A 17,226-nucleotide genomic window follows, 5' to 3' on the forward strand; every position below is an offset into this window, starting at 1 on the left:
ACAAGCAGTTTATTTATTTATTTTATTTATTTATTTTTTTAATTAAGAGCTCAAGACGTGCAAGTGTGTCTCATAATTAGGGATGACAATTTGTCCCATCTCCGATTCCCACCCTTGGCTTGATCTGAAAAAAAATTTTGACAAACGGGAACAGGGATAGGGAATATATGTAATTCCCCGTCAGGGACGGGGACTAATTACCCCTTCTCGCCCCACCCCGTCCCTGTAAAATTATTATATATATATATATATATATATATATATATATATATATATATATATATATATATGTTTTAAATTAAAATTTAAGATTTTATATTTTAAAATTAAAAATTACACTGATTTAAAATTTTGATTAAAAGTAGACCGAGATCTGGGATTCTCCGTCCCAGCCAAATTTGCCGGGGACAGGGACAGGAGTATACTCCTCGCCCCCGCCCCGTTGCCATCCCTATTCACAATACACGTGCTTGTTTGGACGATTGAGAGTGATTGCCAACTCTCAATTAAAGGCCATTTGGCCGTTGCTAGCAATGACTAAATTTCAATCGGGCAACGGTCATATTTCGACTGGGCAACGACAATTTTTTTTATAATATAAATTATTTATTATTATTTTTATTTATAATTACTATTTATCTCTACAATTTTTTCGTGTTTTCATTCTACTCTCAATTCATTCATATTCTAGCACGAATTTGGTTGAGCATATGTGAAGTAACAACGGCAATTAATTTAAATATTTGTATTTTAGTTTTTTTTTTTAACCGCATTGTATTTTAGTTTTTAAGTAATTGGATTTAATTTTTAAGCAATTAGTAGTTTAATTTTAATTTTATAATTATATCATTTTAATTAAAATGCCGTAGGTATGTTTGTTTATTTTAATTAATTTTTATTAAATTATAAATTTATAATTCAAATAAATAAAAATAATAATTAAAATATAGGATAGTAAAATTGTGATCTACAAAAATTAAGAAAAAATCTAAAATTAATGGAAAAAAAGAAGTTTTGTGAAGTGGATAATGAGATCACAAAAACAAGAGAAAAAATCTTAACTATTGAGGATACTCTTAGAACATCACTACACTATTTCGACTATAGGTTGTGGCAAAAAACAGCCAATAATATTTACTACATGGTAAAGTTGAGTGGCTACACGTTAACATGTCTTTCTTTAGATACAAGAGAAAGACAAGTACAAAGCAAAAAGACTAAACAAATCTATGCCTGACAAATTGGGTTTAACCTGTTTTCAAATTTCAAAACCCACAATCAAATAGAGTTCATGATCTATAATACCATTTCCCCTGGGCATCATCTTCAATCATTTTCTTGAGGCATCTGGGAAAACCAACTGGCAATAGTACAACGTCATCTCTTCCCTTCACCTCCATCTTTGATAAATAGTCAGCTGCTTTGTTACTCTCTCTATACGAATGACTCACTCGGTACTTCTCGAATGTCTTCAGTGTTTCCCAAATACACTCTAGGCAGCCGCTCGCCATTGGGGCGTACAACGGTTGTTCTCGGTTGATGCTTTTCACCGCGCTCATCGAGTCCGACTCCACCCATATAAACTTAATCCCCATAGTCGAGGCAAGCCGGAGGCCTCTCCATATGCCCCATAGTTCGACCATGAATGAATCGCCCCGTGGAGCTTTACAAACATAAGCGCATATAGGCGCACCATTGTGGTCACGCAACAACCCACCAAACCCCGCGTGTTCCTTGTCTACAGACCCATCCGTGTTCAACTTGATCCATCCACAATCGGGCTTTTTCCAACTGCATAACTTAACGGGTCGGTTAAATAAGCCTGTCAATTGTATCGACTTGAAACTCTCGAGTAAACCCGTGACACGATAATCTGCATTTAGTTTTGATAGGCTCTGGACTTCTTTTAACGAGACTGCTTCGTTTTCTTTGAATTCCTTTTCCTTGAGCTTGTGCTTCCTACCTTGGATGTGGTCCCTCAAGTTTTTCTCACGGCTCGTGCTCACTAGACAGAGGGGACAGCTCCACTCCTTTTGAACATTCTTCAAATTGGCTGGCTGGTAATAAGTCTGGTCAAAACAGACCCAAAATCGGGGAATAAAACGGGCAACAATAAGTTGGATTTAGGACATATGACGATAGGAAGTACTGAAGTACGGAGTAGCATATTGGCAAGAAAATGAAATATCAATCATTGACTTCATAAGGTGCAACTGTTCTATCTGTTGAGCATATAGCCATTAATGTGCAATCCAACTATCAGCTTAGGCTTTTAGTTGAGATGGAGCACATGCTTCAATTTGGTATCAGAGCCCACGTGAGGGGGGCTTAGGCTAAGCTTTTAGTTGAGATGGAGCACATGCTTCAATTCTATCTCCTTATCTTTATAATTTCATGGAGACACGGAAAAAAAAGAAGCTCGAAATGCTCAACGTTTACCTCACGAATCACCGATCTTGCTGATACTTCCTCTCTATATTCTCGAGCTGATCTCACTAATTCATTAGTAGCAATCAGTTGCTTTTTACTAAGTACTTTCTGTGGTAAGCTGTGCTGGTTTGAAGTCAGATCAGATTCACCCTGAACCCAGAAAGAAATATATGTTCAGAATAAATGATCAAACAAGCCAATTGCACAGTAAAATTATTATCAACTCCATAAAAATCAATAAACACAAAAAGCTCGCTTTCAAATATAATAGAGATTCCCACCACACTCGACGAAAGCACCAGATGATATGGCACTCAAGCCAAGATCCTAACTCGACGAAAGCACCAGATGATATGGCACTCAAGCCAAGATCCTAACTCCACCACACAAGTTAGCTCATGAGTGGTGATTTTGCCCTAGCTTAAGTAACATCCTCGTTTCATTATCATAGACTCGAATCTTTATATACTTACCTTGAAAGTAACAAAATTCTCACGTACTTCCTCATATTGAATTTCCTTTATACTGGATTTCTGCTCCAAAGTATGATAAGATTCAATCTGAAACAAAGGAAAAATACTCAATACTATAATCAAGACCTAAGTAAGCCTAGTTGCGGGGTAATATTATTATCTTGAGTTCGTAAATTCAACAGAACATCAACCTCTTGAATGGAACAATTTAATAACCATTTGACAGACTCAAAACTTCACCTCACAATTGAATAAATTTTCCCATTTTTCCTCTTCATATTCTTCGATATGTGCCAATGCTGCATCAGTGCACTCGTTCTGTTTGCCGAATGTGAAATTTATCATTTCCGGGATAAGAAAGATGCAATGCACGCAGGAATCTGGTGTGATGTATGGCTTAACAAACCGAGAATAGATGAAAGAAGCAGAACCAGAATAAGGCAGAGCAAGCAGGAGATATGCTAATCCTTTTACGTGAGGCCAATAGTAAATCCTGTGGGTAACAGAAATACAGGATACCATATGAGAAGTAAGATATATGGTACCAAATGCCAATCAACTGATGAAGATAACAGCCAAGAACCCTTTTGCAATTAGAAAACTCAATTGTATACTATTCTATATTTTTAAAAAGGAAAAAAAGAAAAAAGAAAGACCAATTTAAAGCCTTAATCCATATTCATGAGCAAGTAACCCCATTTAGCCGCACGGGTAGCTCAGTTGGTTCTTGGGTGGTAGATTGTGGACAGCAGCTGGTCCTCCCACTTAATGGACCATGGTTGAGTAACCATGATTTACCCTCCATTATCCTGTGGGGTCGGGGTGTTGGGGTGAAGGAATTTCGCTTTTTGTGGGCAAGTAACCCCATTACTAGAGAAAGTGGCTCCATCAAAATATCCCACCTAAGAATGTGGGAGAGTGTGCTAAAACTAAACAAATGCCTCCAAATCTTAAAAGAAAATTGATATATTCTCCTACTAAAATCACTCATTAATATTCCCTCCTTGGCATTTTAATAAGGCCTTGGCTTATCAAAGGAAAACTTTCTATTTTATTGCCACTAAGTTGCACCTAATAATCATAAAAAAAAAAAAAAAAAAAAATTAAAAAAAATACAAATTTACCATAGTACAAATTCTGCAAAAGTCCATTCCAGGAGAGTGATTATAGCAAACAAGACCCAACATTTAAGGCAGTGCTGGTAGCAGGATTCCTTATCACTCTCTATAGCCCTTATTGAAGTATACCTGTTTCAACCCCCAATTAACCAAAAACACAAAATTAAAGATAAAAATAACCACAATTTCGCATTTTTCATCAAATTGCAAAGAAACACAGCAAATAACTCTCAAGCAGCTTCTTAGAACTTACAAAGGGCACACCACAGTCACTGAAGGCCTGCAAATTTTCAAAAGGTAACAGTCTCAACTCCCTATATTGAAAGCAACAGCTTGCATTCCAAATTCCCATTTTTTTTCAAAACACAAAATTCAAAAGTGATCTCTCAATAAAAAATTAAGCAAAACCCTGAAACTTGAAACATGAAAAGAGAAAATGAATAAACAAATTACCAGGAGAGAACGTGGAAAACGAATCTTGTTGCTTGGAGGAGGAGACTGTCCAACCCCATTTTTTACTTGTTTTTGCTACTCCTTTCTTAGTACATACTTGTGTTTTATCCAAACTTTGATTTGAGTGATATAAATATAGTATACATATTTGAGTTTATGGAATCTACATTCGTTGATCGAGATGGAAGAGTCGAGGAAAATTGAAAAACGAAAAACAAAGGAAAATGAGAAGACTTTCAGACAAAGTGGGAAAAGTCGCAGAAAGTGATCAAAGATATTTCACACCATTTTTATTTTTTACACCGTTAGACTTTCCAACTTAACAATTATTAGTAGTCTTTTTTTGGAACACAATTATTAGTAATCTATTTGTTTGTTTCATGAGTATAGTCATCAGCAGGCCAACACTATCGTATGTTCAATTAATAATGTATGGTATGGTATGTTTGAACACTATCGTATAGTAGAATAATAATAATTTTATAAATGTGAGTCACAAATAAACTACTTAAATACCAAGTTCCAATCAGAGATTTTTCTAGACATGTAAGGTCATTCTACGAAGATTGATTCTCACTTACATGATATGAACAAAATATTAATTGATAATATAATGGGATAATAATAAAGAAGACGAAAATTTTACGTGGAAAATTCCAATAGACCACAGGCAAAGAAAAATGTATTTTCACTATAAGGAGTACATTACAATCTCTTTCTATGTAGTAAAGAGGAAACTATAGAGTTTTTCTCTTGTTAGGAAAATAATAGCTATAAGAGGGGATGTTTGATTGATTTTGAGATTTATGGTCCAATCTTGTAAAATAACCTAAAGTTTATGGAATAAAATGAAAATTTTCTATCCACTTTAATAATTTATCTATAAAATATAGGAATAAGGTCAAATAGGCCATCTAATTACACACCAAATTGCAATTAGGGCACTGAATTAAAAAAAAAAAAAAACCTACAATTAGGTCTCTAAACAATATAAATTCATGCAATTTAACCTAAAATGACTTGTTTATCTATTAATATGATGACGTGTCGGTTACTGTATGTAAAAATAATTTTTAATTTTAATAATTTTAAATAAAATAATTATTTAGATTTTTTTTTTAAACCAACATGGCCAGAGACGAATGGGTCCCCTTTCGACTTCGTCTTCGGCTAGTCATGGAGATGAAGGGGACTCCGGCCAGCTATGGAGACGAAGGGGACCGCTTAGTCACAAGCCATGAAAACTGTCCCCTTCGTCTCCATGACGACTAGAGACCCTTTATCACCATGGCGACTAGAGACGAAGGGGACCCTTCGTTTCCATGGCTGGCCGGTCGGAAACGAAGGGGACCCTTTGTCTCCATGGTTGGCTGCCTGGAGACTAAGGGTCCCATTCGTCTCCGGCTGACCATGGAGACGAAGGATCCCCTTCGTCTCGGGGAAGCCTGGAAGTTATTTTATTATTATTATTATTATTATTATTATTATTATATTTAAAATTATTAAAATAAATTTTTATTTTTATTTTTTAAATAAAAGAACCGACACGTCAGCATATTAACAGGTAAATAAGTCATTTTAGGCTAAATTGTATGAATTTGCCTTGTTCAAGGACCCAATTGTAAATTTTTTGAGTTTAGTGACCTAATTGCAGTATGGTGTGTAGTTGGGTGACCTATTTGACCCTTATTCCTAAAATATATTTTCCTTTCCATAATTTGCCCCAACTCCCCATTAGTTGTCTTCAAGCTTATGTAATATATTCCCCAAAGTTATTTTTTTAAGATAAATATTCCCCAAAGTTATAACAATCCATTGTGAAAAAATGAGGTATAATTGTCTTCCATGCCATTTTTTACCATGGTAACATCCAAATAAAGTTTTATGGTCTTCATAAAAGTTGTAGCCTTTGAGTTATCTTTCCACTGGTTCAGGAATCACTTGATTTGGACATTCCTGTACCGATATATGATTAAAATACTGCACCATCAATAAATTGGGCGAGAAATACAGTTTCATGCCATTTTGCTCTAATTCATCCTTCCTTAATTATATTTTCATAATTTTGATTGGGCTGGTTATATATGTTGGATCTCTATATATATTTTGAGCCTTCACTGAACATTTAATGGAAATATACTGACAAATCACTCTGACCCGACTGTCCAGGCCCAAATATTCAGGCCCTAGCGTCTCACCCAACACTGTTTATTAAGTGTTATAAGCTACTGAGTTCATTTTTACGGAGTAATATTCTCAATCTCAGCCTATTGAAATTGATTTATGCTACTTCTGGTTAGGGGTTAAATTCTTGCTAACATTTTTTTTAGTCGAGTTGTGTCAGATCATGATCTTAACATATGAGTCTCATAACTCCCTGACATACATAAGAACATATAATAGAATCGTGAATGTTAAAAAAAAAAAATGTGAAATGCATCGTTTTTTGAATATGTGTTTCCATGTAGCTAGGTCTACTAAAGGACCTAGTACTAGTACGTCGAAATGGATATTCAACGAGGTTATAGATAATGAGAGTGTGGGGTAAGAAAATGAAACCGAACACGAGCCTGGATACAGCAAACCGTTTAACGCCGTTACCGGCAATGAAAAAGGAATTTTTTTAAAAAATTTGAAACGGTGTCATTTTGCAACCGCACATCATAATTTGCCCGATAACTCCACCTAAATCCTAAATAATATGTTTTTACCCTTTTTTATTTTTTCCATAGAGCATGAATAACTTGAAAGTAAAATTAATATTTCATTAAAAAAAAAAAAAAAAAAAAAAAAAACTCTCCATCGAGGAGCTCGTGTGTTCCACGCGCTTCAATAGGCGGTCATTTATTTCCTTGTGTAGTTATGTGCTGCCCCGTAAGTCCGTAACGTCGTCTCTCTCTCCGTGACTCCGTCTAGGGGTTTTCTTCTCTCTCTTCTCTAAAACCCTTTCTTCCATTTTTATTCACACAACTTTTCCACAGTGGCATGCAATTCTTTCCTTCAGATTACGTATAAAACAACTGGAATTCAATTCGCAATGTCAGAGAAATCAAAGGACCACAAAAAGTGCTATGTCAGTGACGAACAAATCTCCTCTCTTCTTCAGAGGTGATCCTTTTCTTTTTTATTTCCACTTTTAAATGTGATTTGTAGAAAAAGCACAAAAGAACGATTGTTTGAATTCTGATTCTTCTGGTAGCTGATGAAATTCTTGAATTTTGATTTAATTTCCCTATTTTTTTTTCGTGTGTTGGTTGGGGATTCTTGTAGATACACCCTTAAAACGGTGCTGGCATTGTTGGAAGAGGTTGATCAGGCGAAGGAAGTCAAGTATGATTGGAATGCGTTGGTGAAGAAGACCAAGACTGGGATTACGAATGCCAGGGAGTATCAAATGCTATGGCGTCATTTGGCTTACGGCCATGCATTTGTCGATGGATTGGTTGATGAAGCTCAACCTCTGGTCTGTAAATTCCTATATTTACTCCTATATTCCTTTTTTCAAAAATGATTATTTTTAAAACGTATTTATGGTTTTTACACGTCAAATTTTAGTGGAGTTTAGAGAAAATTCATCTTTTGTAATGATTGAAAAGCCTATGGCAATTGGCAAGGCAATGAGGAAAACTGCCAAGGGAGATATTATGGAACCTGTCTATAAAATGCTAACTTTATGTGTCAAAAGTGTTGTGGTGTTTTACATAACAGATTTTAGATCCCTATTGGATTTATTTATTTATTTTGCTGAAATTTTGATTTTTTTTTTTCCTTCTCTGGAGGGGTGGGGGTACAGAGTTACTTGATTAAGGTTTTGGTGGGATTACAGCCTTAAAATGTCTGGTATAACTTTGTGGAAAGCATGTATGTATAGGGGGTAATAGGGTGTCGTGAAAGTTACTAGGCTTGTTTGTCTGGATTTCCTCCAACATAATAATTGATTTACTTTTGTTTGTATCTGTATGTTGTGCATCCTTGACTGTGCCGTTTACTGTGATTTGATTAATTATGCACTTTATAAACAAAACAATTTCACATTTTCTGTGATATGCTATAGCATTGTGGACTAGAATTCACAGGGCATAAGTTGAATGCTAGCCTTTCGCCCTTTCCTTTCACGAGTCTTACTTTAAATGAGTAGTTGGAATATGTTCTAACACACTGATGCCTAGTGGTTGATTTGCTATGGCTGCTTTGCCTCTAAGTTTTTGTTGGCTTATAGTTTTGAAAATTTTGGGTGGCAGGATGATGCCAGTGATTTAGAATGTGAATTGGAAGCTTACCCAGCAGTAAATAGTGAAGCATCAGCAGAAGCATCAGCATTTGTGAAGGTGAAACAAATATGAATGCACCGAGTAATTTCATCCAGTAATTTTTTACCCTTTGTGGAAAAGCTGCATCAATCTTGTTTATGTTATTAAAGTTATTTTCAATATTATGAGCTTTTAAACCCACTATAGACAACTAATTGCTATGGATTTGATGATGGTTAAAAACAATTGTGAAGCTTCTGGAGAAACTGTTTATAAATTCCCTATTGTAGTCAGTCACTACAAACACCCTAGATTTGGTCTATTCTGAACATGTAGATAGTTAGTGTTCAATGAAATATTCATTCTGGATACACTGATCTTTCTAAATCTTTTGTTTTTGTACACAGAGATACTGCATTTTCTGCATTTACCATTTAGATTTCAGAATTCATAACTGGTGGAAATGTGGATACTGCCTTGTCTCTCTTAAATGAGAAATATTTTGGACATATGGTCTTTTTGAATCCTGAAATACTACTGAAGTTTTATGTCATTGTGGTAGTATGATGTACATAATGGTTGACCAAATTCTTTCCACACCCCCCCCCCCCCACCCCCCCCCCCCTCTCAAGATTGTCTGCATTCTTTGATAGTGCTAAACTGTCAACTAATTATTATTGTAAATTGACCTCATATTTCTTTTATTTTTTATTGGTTCACAAGTACTGAAGTATGTATATATCCTTTGTGGTGGGGTTTGTCTTCGTCTTGAATAGGTATTGGTTGGTTCTGGGACAGCAAACGATTCCCATACGTCAAATGGCATGACTGTTGAGGCTCCATTGACTATAAGTATACCCAATGGCCAAAGATCTATAAATTCTTCAGGAACTTCAGACCAAAGTATTTCAATGCAAGAATCAAAAGTTATAATTCCAGTTTTTGTGTCAAAAAAGCCTCTGGCCAATGCGATATCAACCAAAGGTTTAGATACCAATGGGCCATCAGATGCAAATTTGCCTCCACCACGCAAAAGAAAATTCTGGTCAGAAACAGAGGATATGGAACTTATTGCTGCCGTCAAAAAACGTGGTGAAGGAAATTGGGCAAGTATCTCGAAAGGAGAATTTAAGGGCGACAGAACAGCTTCACAGCTATCTAAGGTGCCTTTTTTTTATTTGCACCCAAATACTCTTTGTAGCTTTAAGATTATTTGAGAACCTTCTGAAAAGCATTTCTTCTTTGCACTAATCTTTCGTGTAAATAAGGAACTTTAGGGGCAAAAGAAGAAGAAAATGAAAAAGAGATACAACCAAAAAAAAAGAAGCAAATGAAAGTTTGTTGTACACATTTAATTGGGATAGATGTGGTTAGTTTTACACTTTTTGATTGCAATGGAAACAGTTCCCTGCTTCATTTTTAGCACTAGAAGAGAAGAACATATATATGATGTCCGTTGTTATCTACTATGGAAAAGATATTTGGGTTTTGCCCAAGTTTACCGGGTTCAAATCCCGGCAACGGAATGATATCATAAAGTGTATGTGTATGACTTGTTTGACCTAAGTGTTGTAAAAAGCAACAATAATAATTACTTCATATTACTGAGTTTTTTCTATTTTTTTCCACTTTGTAATTTACCCTGGTACAATTTCTGTAGAGGTGGGCCGTTCTTAGGAAGCAACAAGGTGCCTTGGTTGGGAACAATTCAGAACTCTCAGAAATGCATTTGGCTCATCGTGCAATGTCACTGGCTCTTGATGTGCCTATGGGGGATAATTCAAAAGCAGCTTCTTCAATCCGTAGCGGTAATTCTCTTGGCATTTTTTAATACGCCTGTAGTTGAGCAAGTAAATAGAGCTTTCTAGAAATAAGATTTCAAGTTTTGGACTTGAAAATGCAAGGAACCCCAGCATTTTCTTTTACTTAGGACTGGGTGGCACAGGTCTCACCAGTGGGTGTTTACTGTCCAAGGTATTGAGATCTATGATTCTCTATGTTTTTTGAGTCTGACCTAGATAAGGTGGCATCAGATTTTATTAAAAGTTTCATAGTATTTAATGCATATTTGACCTGGTTATTGAATGTGGTGTTTTACATTTTCTTTTTTTCCATGTGGTTATTGATTTTTTTTTTTTTTCCTCTTTTGGGAGCTGGGGGAGGGAGTAGATGGGTCTTTATTCCCTTTAACTGCAGTAGTGTTTTTTCCGAATTGTCTTCTTCCCATCTCTACTAGCTTTGACTAATCCACTTTGGTATACAGAGGGCACAAATGCAAATGCTGCATCTGGCAATCCTGCTAAACATCTTGCTTACGATACTTCCTCAGTTAACACAAAATCCCAGCATCAGGGTCAACAAGATTTTGCATCAAATGCAGCACCAAAGTTGGCAACACTGGGACCTTCAAAATTGCTGGTATCAGAAAAACCATCTACAAAGCCAAATATCAGCACAAATTTAATGGTCAAAGCAGCTGCAGTTGCTGCTGGGGCTCGCATTGCTTCCCCTTCAGATGCTGCATCACTTTTTAGGGCTGCACAGTCTACGAATGCTGTCCATATCAGTACTGGTGGAGGTCCTTTGATTAAATCATCATTTTCTGGCAACACGAATGCATTATCGAGTAATGTGCACCTCATTCGTACAAGTTTACCATCTAATTCAACATCCCTACTAAGCGGCTCACGAACTGAACCTAGGCCCGTGCAATGCCAATCTGTAAATCCTGCATCACCTGTGGTTCAATCTAATGTAGTTGGTATGGCCTCAGGACTAAATGCTTCAACCAAGGTTGTCTCAAATGGCACACACTCTAATCCAGTTGCTGAGTTTGGCATAAAAAATGTGAAGGAAAAAGCTGTTTCTAGTTTGGAAATTGTAACAGAAAAAGTTGTCCCCCAACAAAACCAAGCTACTTGCCCACATATAGCTTCTGAAGGAGATCAAATATCTGCTTCTACAAGAAATGCACTGGTGGAGAATGCCCAAGGGGATCAAATTGCTGTTCCAGGGAACTCATCAAGAGAGAAGATTGGAATGACTTGTGTTTCAGATGACCCAGTAAAGGAGAACGGCCAAAGGAATCATAAAGCTTCGTTCGAGGTACTGCTCCAAGATTAAATGCTGAAGGCAAGCAAATCAACTGCTCATCTAGGGTGCAGAAAGCTACAATTGCCATTCCCCTCAATAATGGCAATGACGCTGGAGCTGATTGCATAAATGAAATGAAAACAGTGTGACAGTATGAACAACCGGAGCTGCGCGAAAAGCAAATCAGAAATGGTGACCTGGAGGATCTGCGAAGTATGATTGTTGCTGTTGCTGATGAGACTCACCTAATCCTGATTTGGACTGAGAATGTGAGCAAATAAAGTTGTAGTTTTGGACCTAAATTGTACATATTCTCAACCCCCCCACCCCCACCCCCACCCCGACCGCCAACACACACAAAAACACCTTATCTTATTACTTTAGGTTTGTAAATGAAGTATAGTAAGGTATCTACAGTGTTCAGATACAGAATCTTTGATGTGTTTTCTTGTTAATGGTAAAATGTATGAAGATGGCTCACATGCATCTTATTGGTTCTTGCATGGCTTTAACTGCATATGTGAAGCTGTATAAATACAAAATCTTGAGAGTTGGATCACATTCTTTTAGCTCTTCGGGTGCCTTTAACTGCAAAAGACTATAAATCTTGCAGTTACTGTAATAATATCATATCCCATCAAATGAGGAAAATATTTCCACAGGGGAAGAACCCTCTTCTAGCGTTTCTCATAAATTTTGCAGCTGGTTAGTCTACACCACAGTAACTATAAAGAGGAAATTATCAGAGACTGCTATTTGGGGGGCATTGGTAATTGACCATACTGTCTCGGCAGTGATGGACTTACACATGAAAAGAGTGATGATCTCTGCCTCTGCTTCTTCAACTTCACTCCGAACAAGAAAGATCTCAAGGGAATCCTAGAATTAAAGTTTGTGCTCTCTCTTTTTACCCCAAATTCGTCCAGTTCTTGGATAGTCGTCTTAATCTCTTCTTGCAGCTTCTCTACACGCTTATCTCCAGCTTGTAATTCATTTGCTACCTTCTTGTTCTCACGTTTCATGTTAAGAATCTCACCTTGTAGTTTTGCAGCTTGACAGGCAAGCAGCTCTTTCTCTTCTTCTTTAGGGACTTCCTGAGAATACCTTGTTATCTCTTCTTGGAGGTTGCAAAGAGACGACAACCTGTTCTGTAAGTCATCTTTCAGCACTACACTATGTTCCAACCATAATGTTAACTCAGTCTGTATCTCTTTCAAGTGATTGTATATAGGGCGGATCTCTGAGAGTTGTTCCAGTGGTTTATTGTCCAGTTGCTGTTTGCTTGGTTTTTTCTTCTCCAGTTCGTCTTGTAAGTCTCTGACTGAACTTTGAAACTTCCCTATCTGATGGAAGGCGGTGCTAAACCGGAGCCAGAAATCCATGTTCTCTTCCACCAATTCATCAATGTCTGCGCGTATCTTTTCTTCAATGGTTGAAAAAGCATGATTTTCATCAACGCTGTTTGCCTTAAGATCTCCAAACTCTTCAATGCTGGACAGCTTCAAACTTACTCGAGATGTTGCTTCTTCTTTTGCAGGAGGATCTTCAGGGATTGGAACATCTAATAATTCAGAGAGAGTCCTTCTATGCGCATGCTTAGACTTTTTGTTTTCAACCTTATCCTCATGGTCAGCTTTACTTGTGTTTTCATCTGTAGCTTCAACGCCAGATTTAGTTGTGCTTTCGTTCGACTTTATAGTTTCCACATGATCCCCATGAAGCGGCTTTAGTTTTTTCCGCAAAGATTGGATCTCTGCATCCTTTAAGGCAATAGAATTTTTCAGTACTTTCATCTGAACTACATATTGGAAGTGGTTAGCCCTCCTTTTTTTCTCTGCTTCATTAAGCTTCCTCTTCGATTCCTTGTAATTTCTTAGGACCGAGATGTACTCCTCTAGCAGAAGCTTGTCTCTCTCATCCAAACCATTTAGAAATAGCGCTTTCCAGTTTGGCTCAACATCTTCTGTGCCAGATTCATCTTGCTCCCCGCGTGTACTTAAATCTTGAGGTATTCCTGCAATAGAATATGAGCCAGTACCAGTTAACGAGATTAAAATTTTTCCTTATTTCTTAGCTGGGTGCAGATTACCATGATCTTTATTGCCATCTTTTGTTTGTTTCTCTTCAACTGGTTCATCCCCTGAGATGGCCGAAGCGCTATGAGCAGTGGCTTTGGATTCACACGTTTGAAACCCCTTTGTTTGACCGGTGGATGGAACTGAAACACTTCCATCTTTCTTAAACTTGTTGTTTGTTGTCTCTTGGTCTCCTGAGACTGATGACCATCTATCAATATCTGTTACTTCTCTTTTATTTGGCTGCTCCTGTGTTTTGGAATCTGTTTTTTCACCTGAAGCATTTGCAGCTTTGTCAGAAGATGTATCTTTGACCCCTTCATCTGGCAACACACTTTGTAGTTTCCCGGAGAGGTCATCAACTCTGCCACTCGCTTCAGTAATGCGCTTATAAATGTAGTTGCTCTGGTTGTTGACGGTTTGATTGAGATTCTGAACTCCGTGAAGCTGTTCTTCGAGTTCTCTGATCTTCTTGCTCATCTTCTCTGAATCTTTGAGCAAAGTCTCCTTCTCCTCTTCCGTGGTTTGAAGATGAGCATGAAGTTCATTGGCCTCGGCTTTCAATTTGTTAACATGAGCATTCTGAGCCACCACTAAACCTTCCAAATTTACGATCTTATCTACAAGTGCATCAACATTTTCTGCAAGCCCAGACATGGTAAGATGAGTGCTTGTACTGAGTTGCATCTCTTCTTTAATCTTTTCGCTTAATGACTCCAAATCGCCCCTTCCTTCTGCAGGAATCTCCATTTGCTGATTCTCTGATTTGCTCGGCTCCTGATTTGGCTTCACGGGCGATTTCTCCCTGGCTGCAGCAGGCTGCGTATCCAGTTGACATTCCTCGAAATTTTCCACGGGCGATTTCTCCTTGGCTGCAGCAAGCGGTGTCTGTTGCCTATCCAGCTGAGATACCTCAAATTGTTCCACGAGAGACTGAAATCTGAGCTTTGCATTTTGCACCTTGCGATGCTCAGTCTTTGCGTCTTCATCTGCCTGTGTCTGTTGTTTTTGTAATTGATCCAGTGTCTGTTGGCAAGACTTGAGCGCGGTGGATGCCATCAGAGTTTGTGCTTCGTCATCCTCGATAAAAGTGCCTATCCCGAACTCATCCTGTAAGCTGCTAACTCTTGCCTGCAACTCCGTGACTTGGTTCTCGATATCCCAGTACTTTGCAAGCCCGTTTTCGTATGAACTTTTCACAAACTCCCTCTCGGTTTGCATTGCCAGGATCTGCTTCTGAAGCGCATCAATCTCCTGAAGCGCCTCGTCTTTGCTCAGCCCCGATGCTGCTGGACTGGCGCCAGCTTGATCACCCGGGCCATTGAACTTGAGAAGCCCCTTCTTAGACATTAACCTTGATGTCGTCTTCCCCTTCTTGGTGACCATCGAAACGACATCGGGAATGCTCATCTTCGGGGGAGCTGGCAAATCTTTCGGGGCGCTATTCCCTTTCTCTGGGCCTCCATTGCCTCCTCCTGCTGCTGCTGCTGCAAGGTAACTTTCACCATCTTCATAATCATCCATGTCTACCTGAACTCTCTCTGGGTAAATAGTGGCAATGCTTCTATTAGCACTCTGAAGCTCTTTTGAGATGTAATCAAATCTCTCTGCTAGAGCTTTGTAACTCTTGAAGAAATCTTCCACAAAGTTCAAAAGCTCAGGCCTGTTTCTGTAGTACATTTCTGCCCTTCTTGCAAAGGAGTCTCCATCATCATCCAGTATTCTGAATATGTAATGAACCTTCTCCTCTATATCTGCAACCACAAGGTAACATCACTGTTCTGTATGTCTCATATGTACTCGAAGATGATAGGTGTGAATATAAATATATTGGATGTTTTACCATCACAATTAATAAAATGACACTTTTGTTCCTGTGGACGTAGGCACATTGAGGAACCACGTAAATCTTGTCTTCTTTACTTTCTGCCATTGTTTTCGATTCTTGTTCTCGTTTATCTCAACAATCACAAACACTCTTTTGGGTACTTCTTACCTTTCTTTTCTTAAGTGGTTTTGAACAACACCCATCACAAAAGAAGGGCTTTGAAGTAGGTTTACAGGAAACAGTTCTCTCCTATGTGATGCTTGTAATTGCATCTGAGTGTGTAGTTCAATGAATGTTTATACCTAATTCCTGGGAATTTTACATAACGTAAGAAGTTGACGGGAATGAGATTCCCGTCGACTCAACACAAAAGGAACTATAAACCAAGTTTCAGAATCTCACATTCTCTAAAGAGGCCTCACGTTCTCACATTTCGTCAGTTACGTGATATAACTTGAACCAAATGCTACTTTGTCCTTAACTTATGTATGTATGGAGTGTAGTTTAGTGTGTGTAATACAATCAAAATATTTTCTCTCCATCCTTGAAGCAAAAATAGATTTAGGAATGAAACACAAGATCAATCAATAATGGGGAATGGAATAAACACAACAATTACCTTGTAAATTCTGCTGCAACCATTTTGACTGTTTTGTCCTTATATGGCTAGCAGCCCACCATGAATATGCATTTCTTGCTGCTCTATGCAACATTTTCTCCTCCTTCTCCCTTCAAACTTTCTGTAAAAGGTCATTACCTATCTGAACCTGGGATACATCTTGCCTTTTCTGTTGTATATCTAAAACATAAGAATTGAGAGCATTCATCCAATATTGCAGAGATCTGTAACTAAATACCTAAAAAAACAGAAAGAATAAAGGATTTGGTGTGATGAGAAAAAGTGGGGAAAAAAGAAAGATATGTTCAGTGTAATGCGCTTGATATTGGTCAGATTTTGGAAATAAGGTAGGATGTCTGGTTGGCCAATTGGCAAATCTTGAATCAGCCATATATGTATCAACAGATATTGAGGCTAGCTTGCATGTTCTTTTTTCAACACTATTATGGCTTGCCTGAATTTTAGCCTATATATTCTTTCATTTTATTTGATTTGGTCTCTAAGTTGTGCTGATATATATATATGCATGTGGGCTATTCATATTCAGTATCATAACTACTTTTAAATAATAATAATAATAAAGCTAATAAGATTATTTGATTAGAATATGACATTCTTTTCCATTTATCCTTGTGTATTTTTCAAATTTTTTTTTACAAGAGAAACCCGCAACCACGGTTCGAATGTGTGCACTGGGTAAACCTTATTCCTGTTTTTGTTTGAGTTTTGTTAAAGCTATACACATATTCTCACATGGGTAGCTTAATTGATACTCAAGTGGTAGATTGTGGACGCAAGATTAAGACTTATAATATGGGAGTTGCATCTAATGTGGTGGGCTTCTTGTGGGCACCTGTCATAGGTCCTCCCACCTAAGAAGTCACTCC

At 37.5% G+C, this 17,226-nt stretch overlaps 3 protein-coding genes across 6 annotated transcripts; 1 reads left to right on the top strand and 2 right to left on the bottom strand.

The window, feature by feature from the left end:
* Window positions 1-1,071: 1,071 nt before the first annotated feature.
* Window positions 1,072-4,730, bottom strand: LOC109152795. Of its 4 annotated transcripts, none has more exons than XM_019300438.1 (8): window positions 4,475-4,730; window positions 4,275-4,301; window positions 4,028-4,150; window positions 3,144-3,396; window positions 2,904-2,990; window positions 2,440-2,580; window positions 1,279-2,069; window positions 1,072-1,240 (listed from the first exon to the last, which is right to left on the bottom strand). In XM_019300438.1, exons 1-7 carry the CDS (start codon window positions 4,531-4,533, stop codon window positions 1,290-1,292), a joined length of 1,470 nt encoding a protein of 489 aa, XP_019155983.1. In that variant the 5' UTR covers window positions 4,534-4,730; the 3' UTR covers window positions 1,072-1,240; window positions 1,279-1,289. The 4 variants fall into 4 exon arrangements, with proteins under 4 accessions (XP_019155983.1, XP_019155985.1, XP_019155984.1 ...); XM_019300440.1 differs by having other exon boundaries at window positions 1,072-1,218; window positions 1,269-2,069; XM_019300439.1 differs by having other exon boundaries at window positions 1,072-1,227; window positions 1,265-2,069.
* Window positions 4,731-7,345: 2,615 nt separating this feature from the next.
* Window positions 7,346-12,378, top strand: LOC109152793. The gene is made up of 7 exons (XM_019300435.1): window positions 7,346-7,384; window positions 7,479-7,582; window positions 7,745-7,937; window positions 8,716-8,802; window positions 9,501-9,887; window positions 10,385-10,532; window positions 10,988-12,378. The coding sequence occupies exons 2-7, from the start codon at window positions 7,512-7,514 to the stop codon at window positions 11,845-11,847; spliced, it is 1,746 nt and encodes a 581-aa protein (XP_019155980.1). The 5' UTR covers window positions 7,346-7,384; window positions 7,479-7,511; the 3' UTR covers window positions 11,848-12,378.
* On the bottom strand, window positions 12,295-16,433 carry LOC109152774 (protein NETWORKED 2A-like). The gene is made up of 4 exons (XM_019300420.1): window positions 16,340-16,433; window positions 13,907-15,646; window positions 12,624-13,831; window positions 12,295-12,405 (listed from the first exon to the last, which is right to left on the bottom strand). The coding sequence occupies exons 1-4, from the start codon at window positions 16,431-16,433 to the stop codon at window positions 12,295-12,297; spliced, it is 3,153 nt and encodes a 1,050-aa protein (XP_019155965.1).
* Window positions 16,434-17,226: the final 793 nt, after the last annotated feature.

The sequence above is a fragment of the Ipomoea nil genome, unplaced genomic scaffold, assembly GCF_001879475.1.
Source record: "Ipomoea nil cultivar Tokyo-kokei standard unplaced genomic scaffold, Asagao_1.1 scaffold2480, whole genome shotgun sequence".
NCBI lineage: Eukaryota > Viridiplantae > Streptophyta > Magnoliopsida > Solanales > Convolvulaceae > Ipomoea > Ipomoea nil.

Bases quoted from the DNA above. Each gene is read 5' to 3' on its own strand.
- LOC109152795 (XM_019300438.1), bottom strand. From the start codon at position 4,533: ATGGGGTTGGACAGTCTCCTCCTCCAAGCAACAAGATTCGTTTTCCAC. The intron at 4,302-4,474 runs GTAATTTGTTTA...GAAAATTTGCAG, and splicing joins GTTTTCCACGTTCTCTCCTG to GCCTTCAGTGACTGTGGTGT. The intron at 2,070-2,439 runs GTAAACGTTGAG...TGTTTTGACCAG, and splicing joins CAAGATCGGTGATTCGTGAG to ACTTATTACCAGCCAGCCAA.
- LOC109152793 (XM_019300435.1), top strand. From the start codon at position 7,512: ATGTCAGAGAAATCAAAGGACCACAAAAAGTGCTATGTCAGTGACGAA. The intron at 7,938-8,715 runs GTCTGTAAATTC...TTTGGGTGGCAG, and splicing joins TTGATGAAGCTCAACCTCTG to GATGATGCCAGTGATTTAGA. The intron at 8,803-9,500 runs GTGAAACAAATA...CGTCTTGAATAG, and splicing joins AAGCATCAGCATTTGTGAAG to GTATTGGTTGGTTCTGGGAC.
- LOC109152774 (XM_019300420.1), bottom strand. From the start codon at position 16,433: ATGTTGCATAGAGCAGCAAGAAATGCATATTCATGGTGGGCTGCTAGC. The intron at 15,647-16,339 runs GTAATTGTTGTG...TTGTGGTTGCAG, and splicing joins GTTGCAGCAGAATTTACAAG to ATATAGAGGAGAAGGTTCAT. The intron at 13,832-13,906 runs GTAATCTGCACC...ATTCTATTGCAG, and splicing joins AGATGGCAATAAAGATCATG to GAATACCTCAAGATTTAAGT.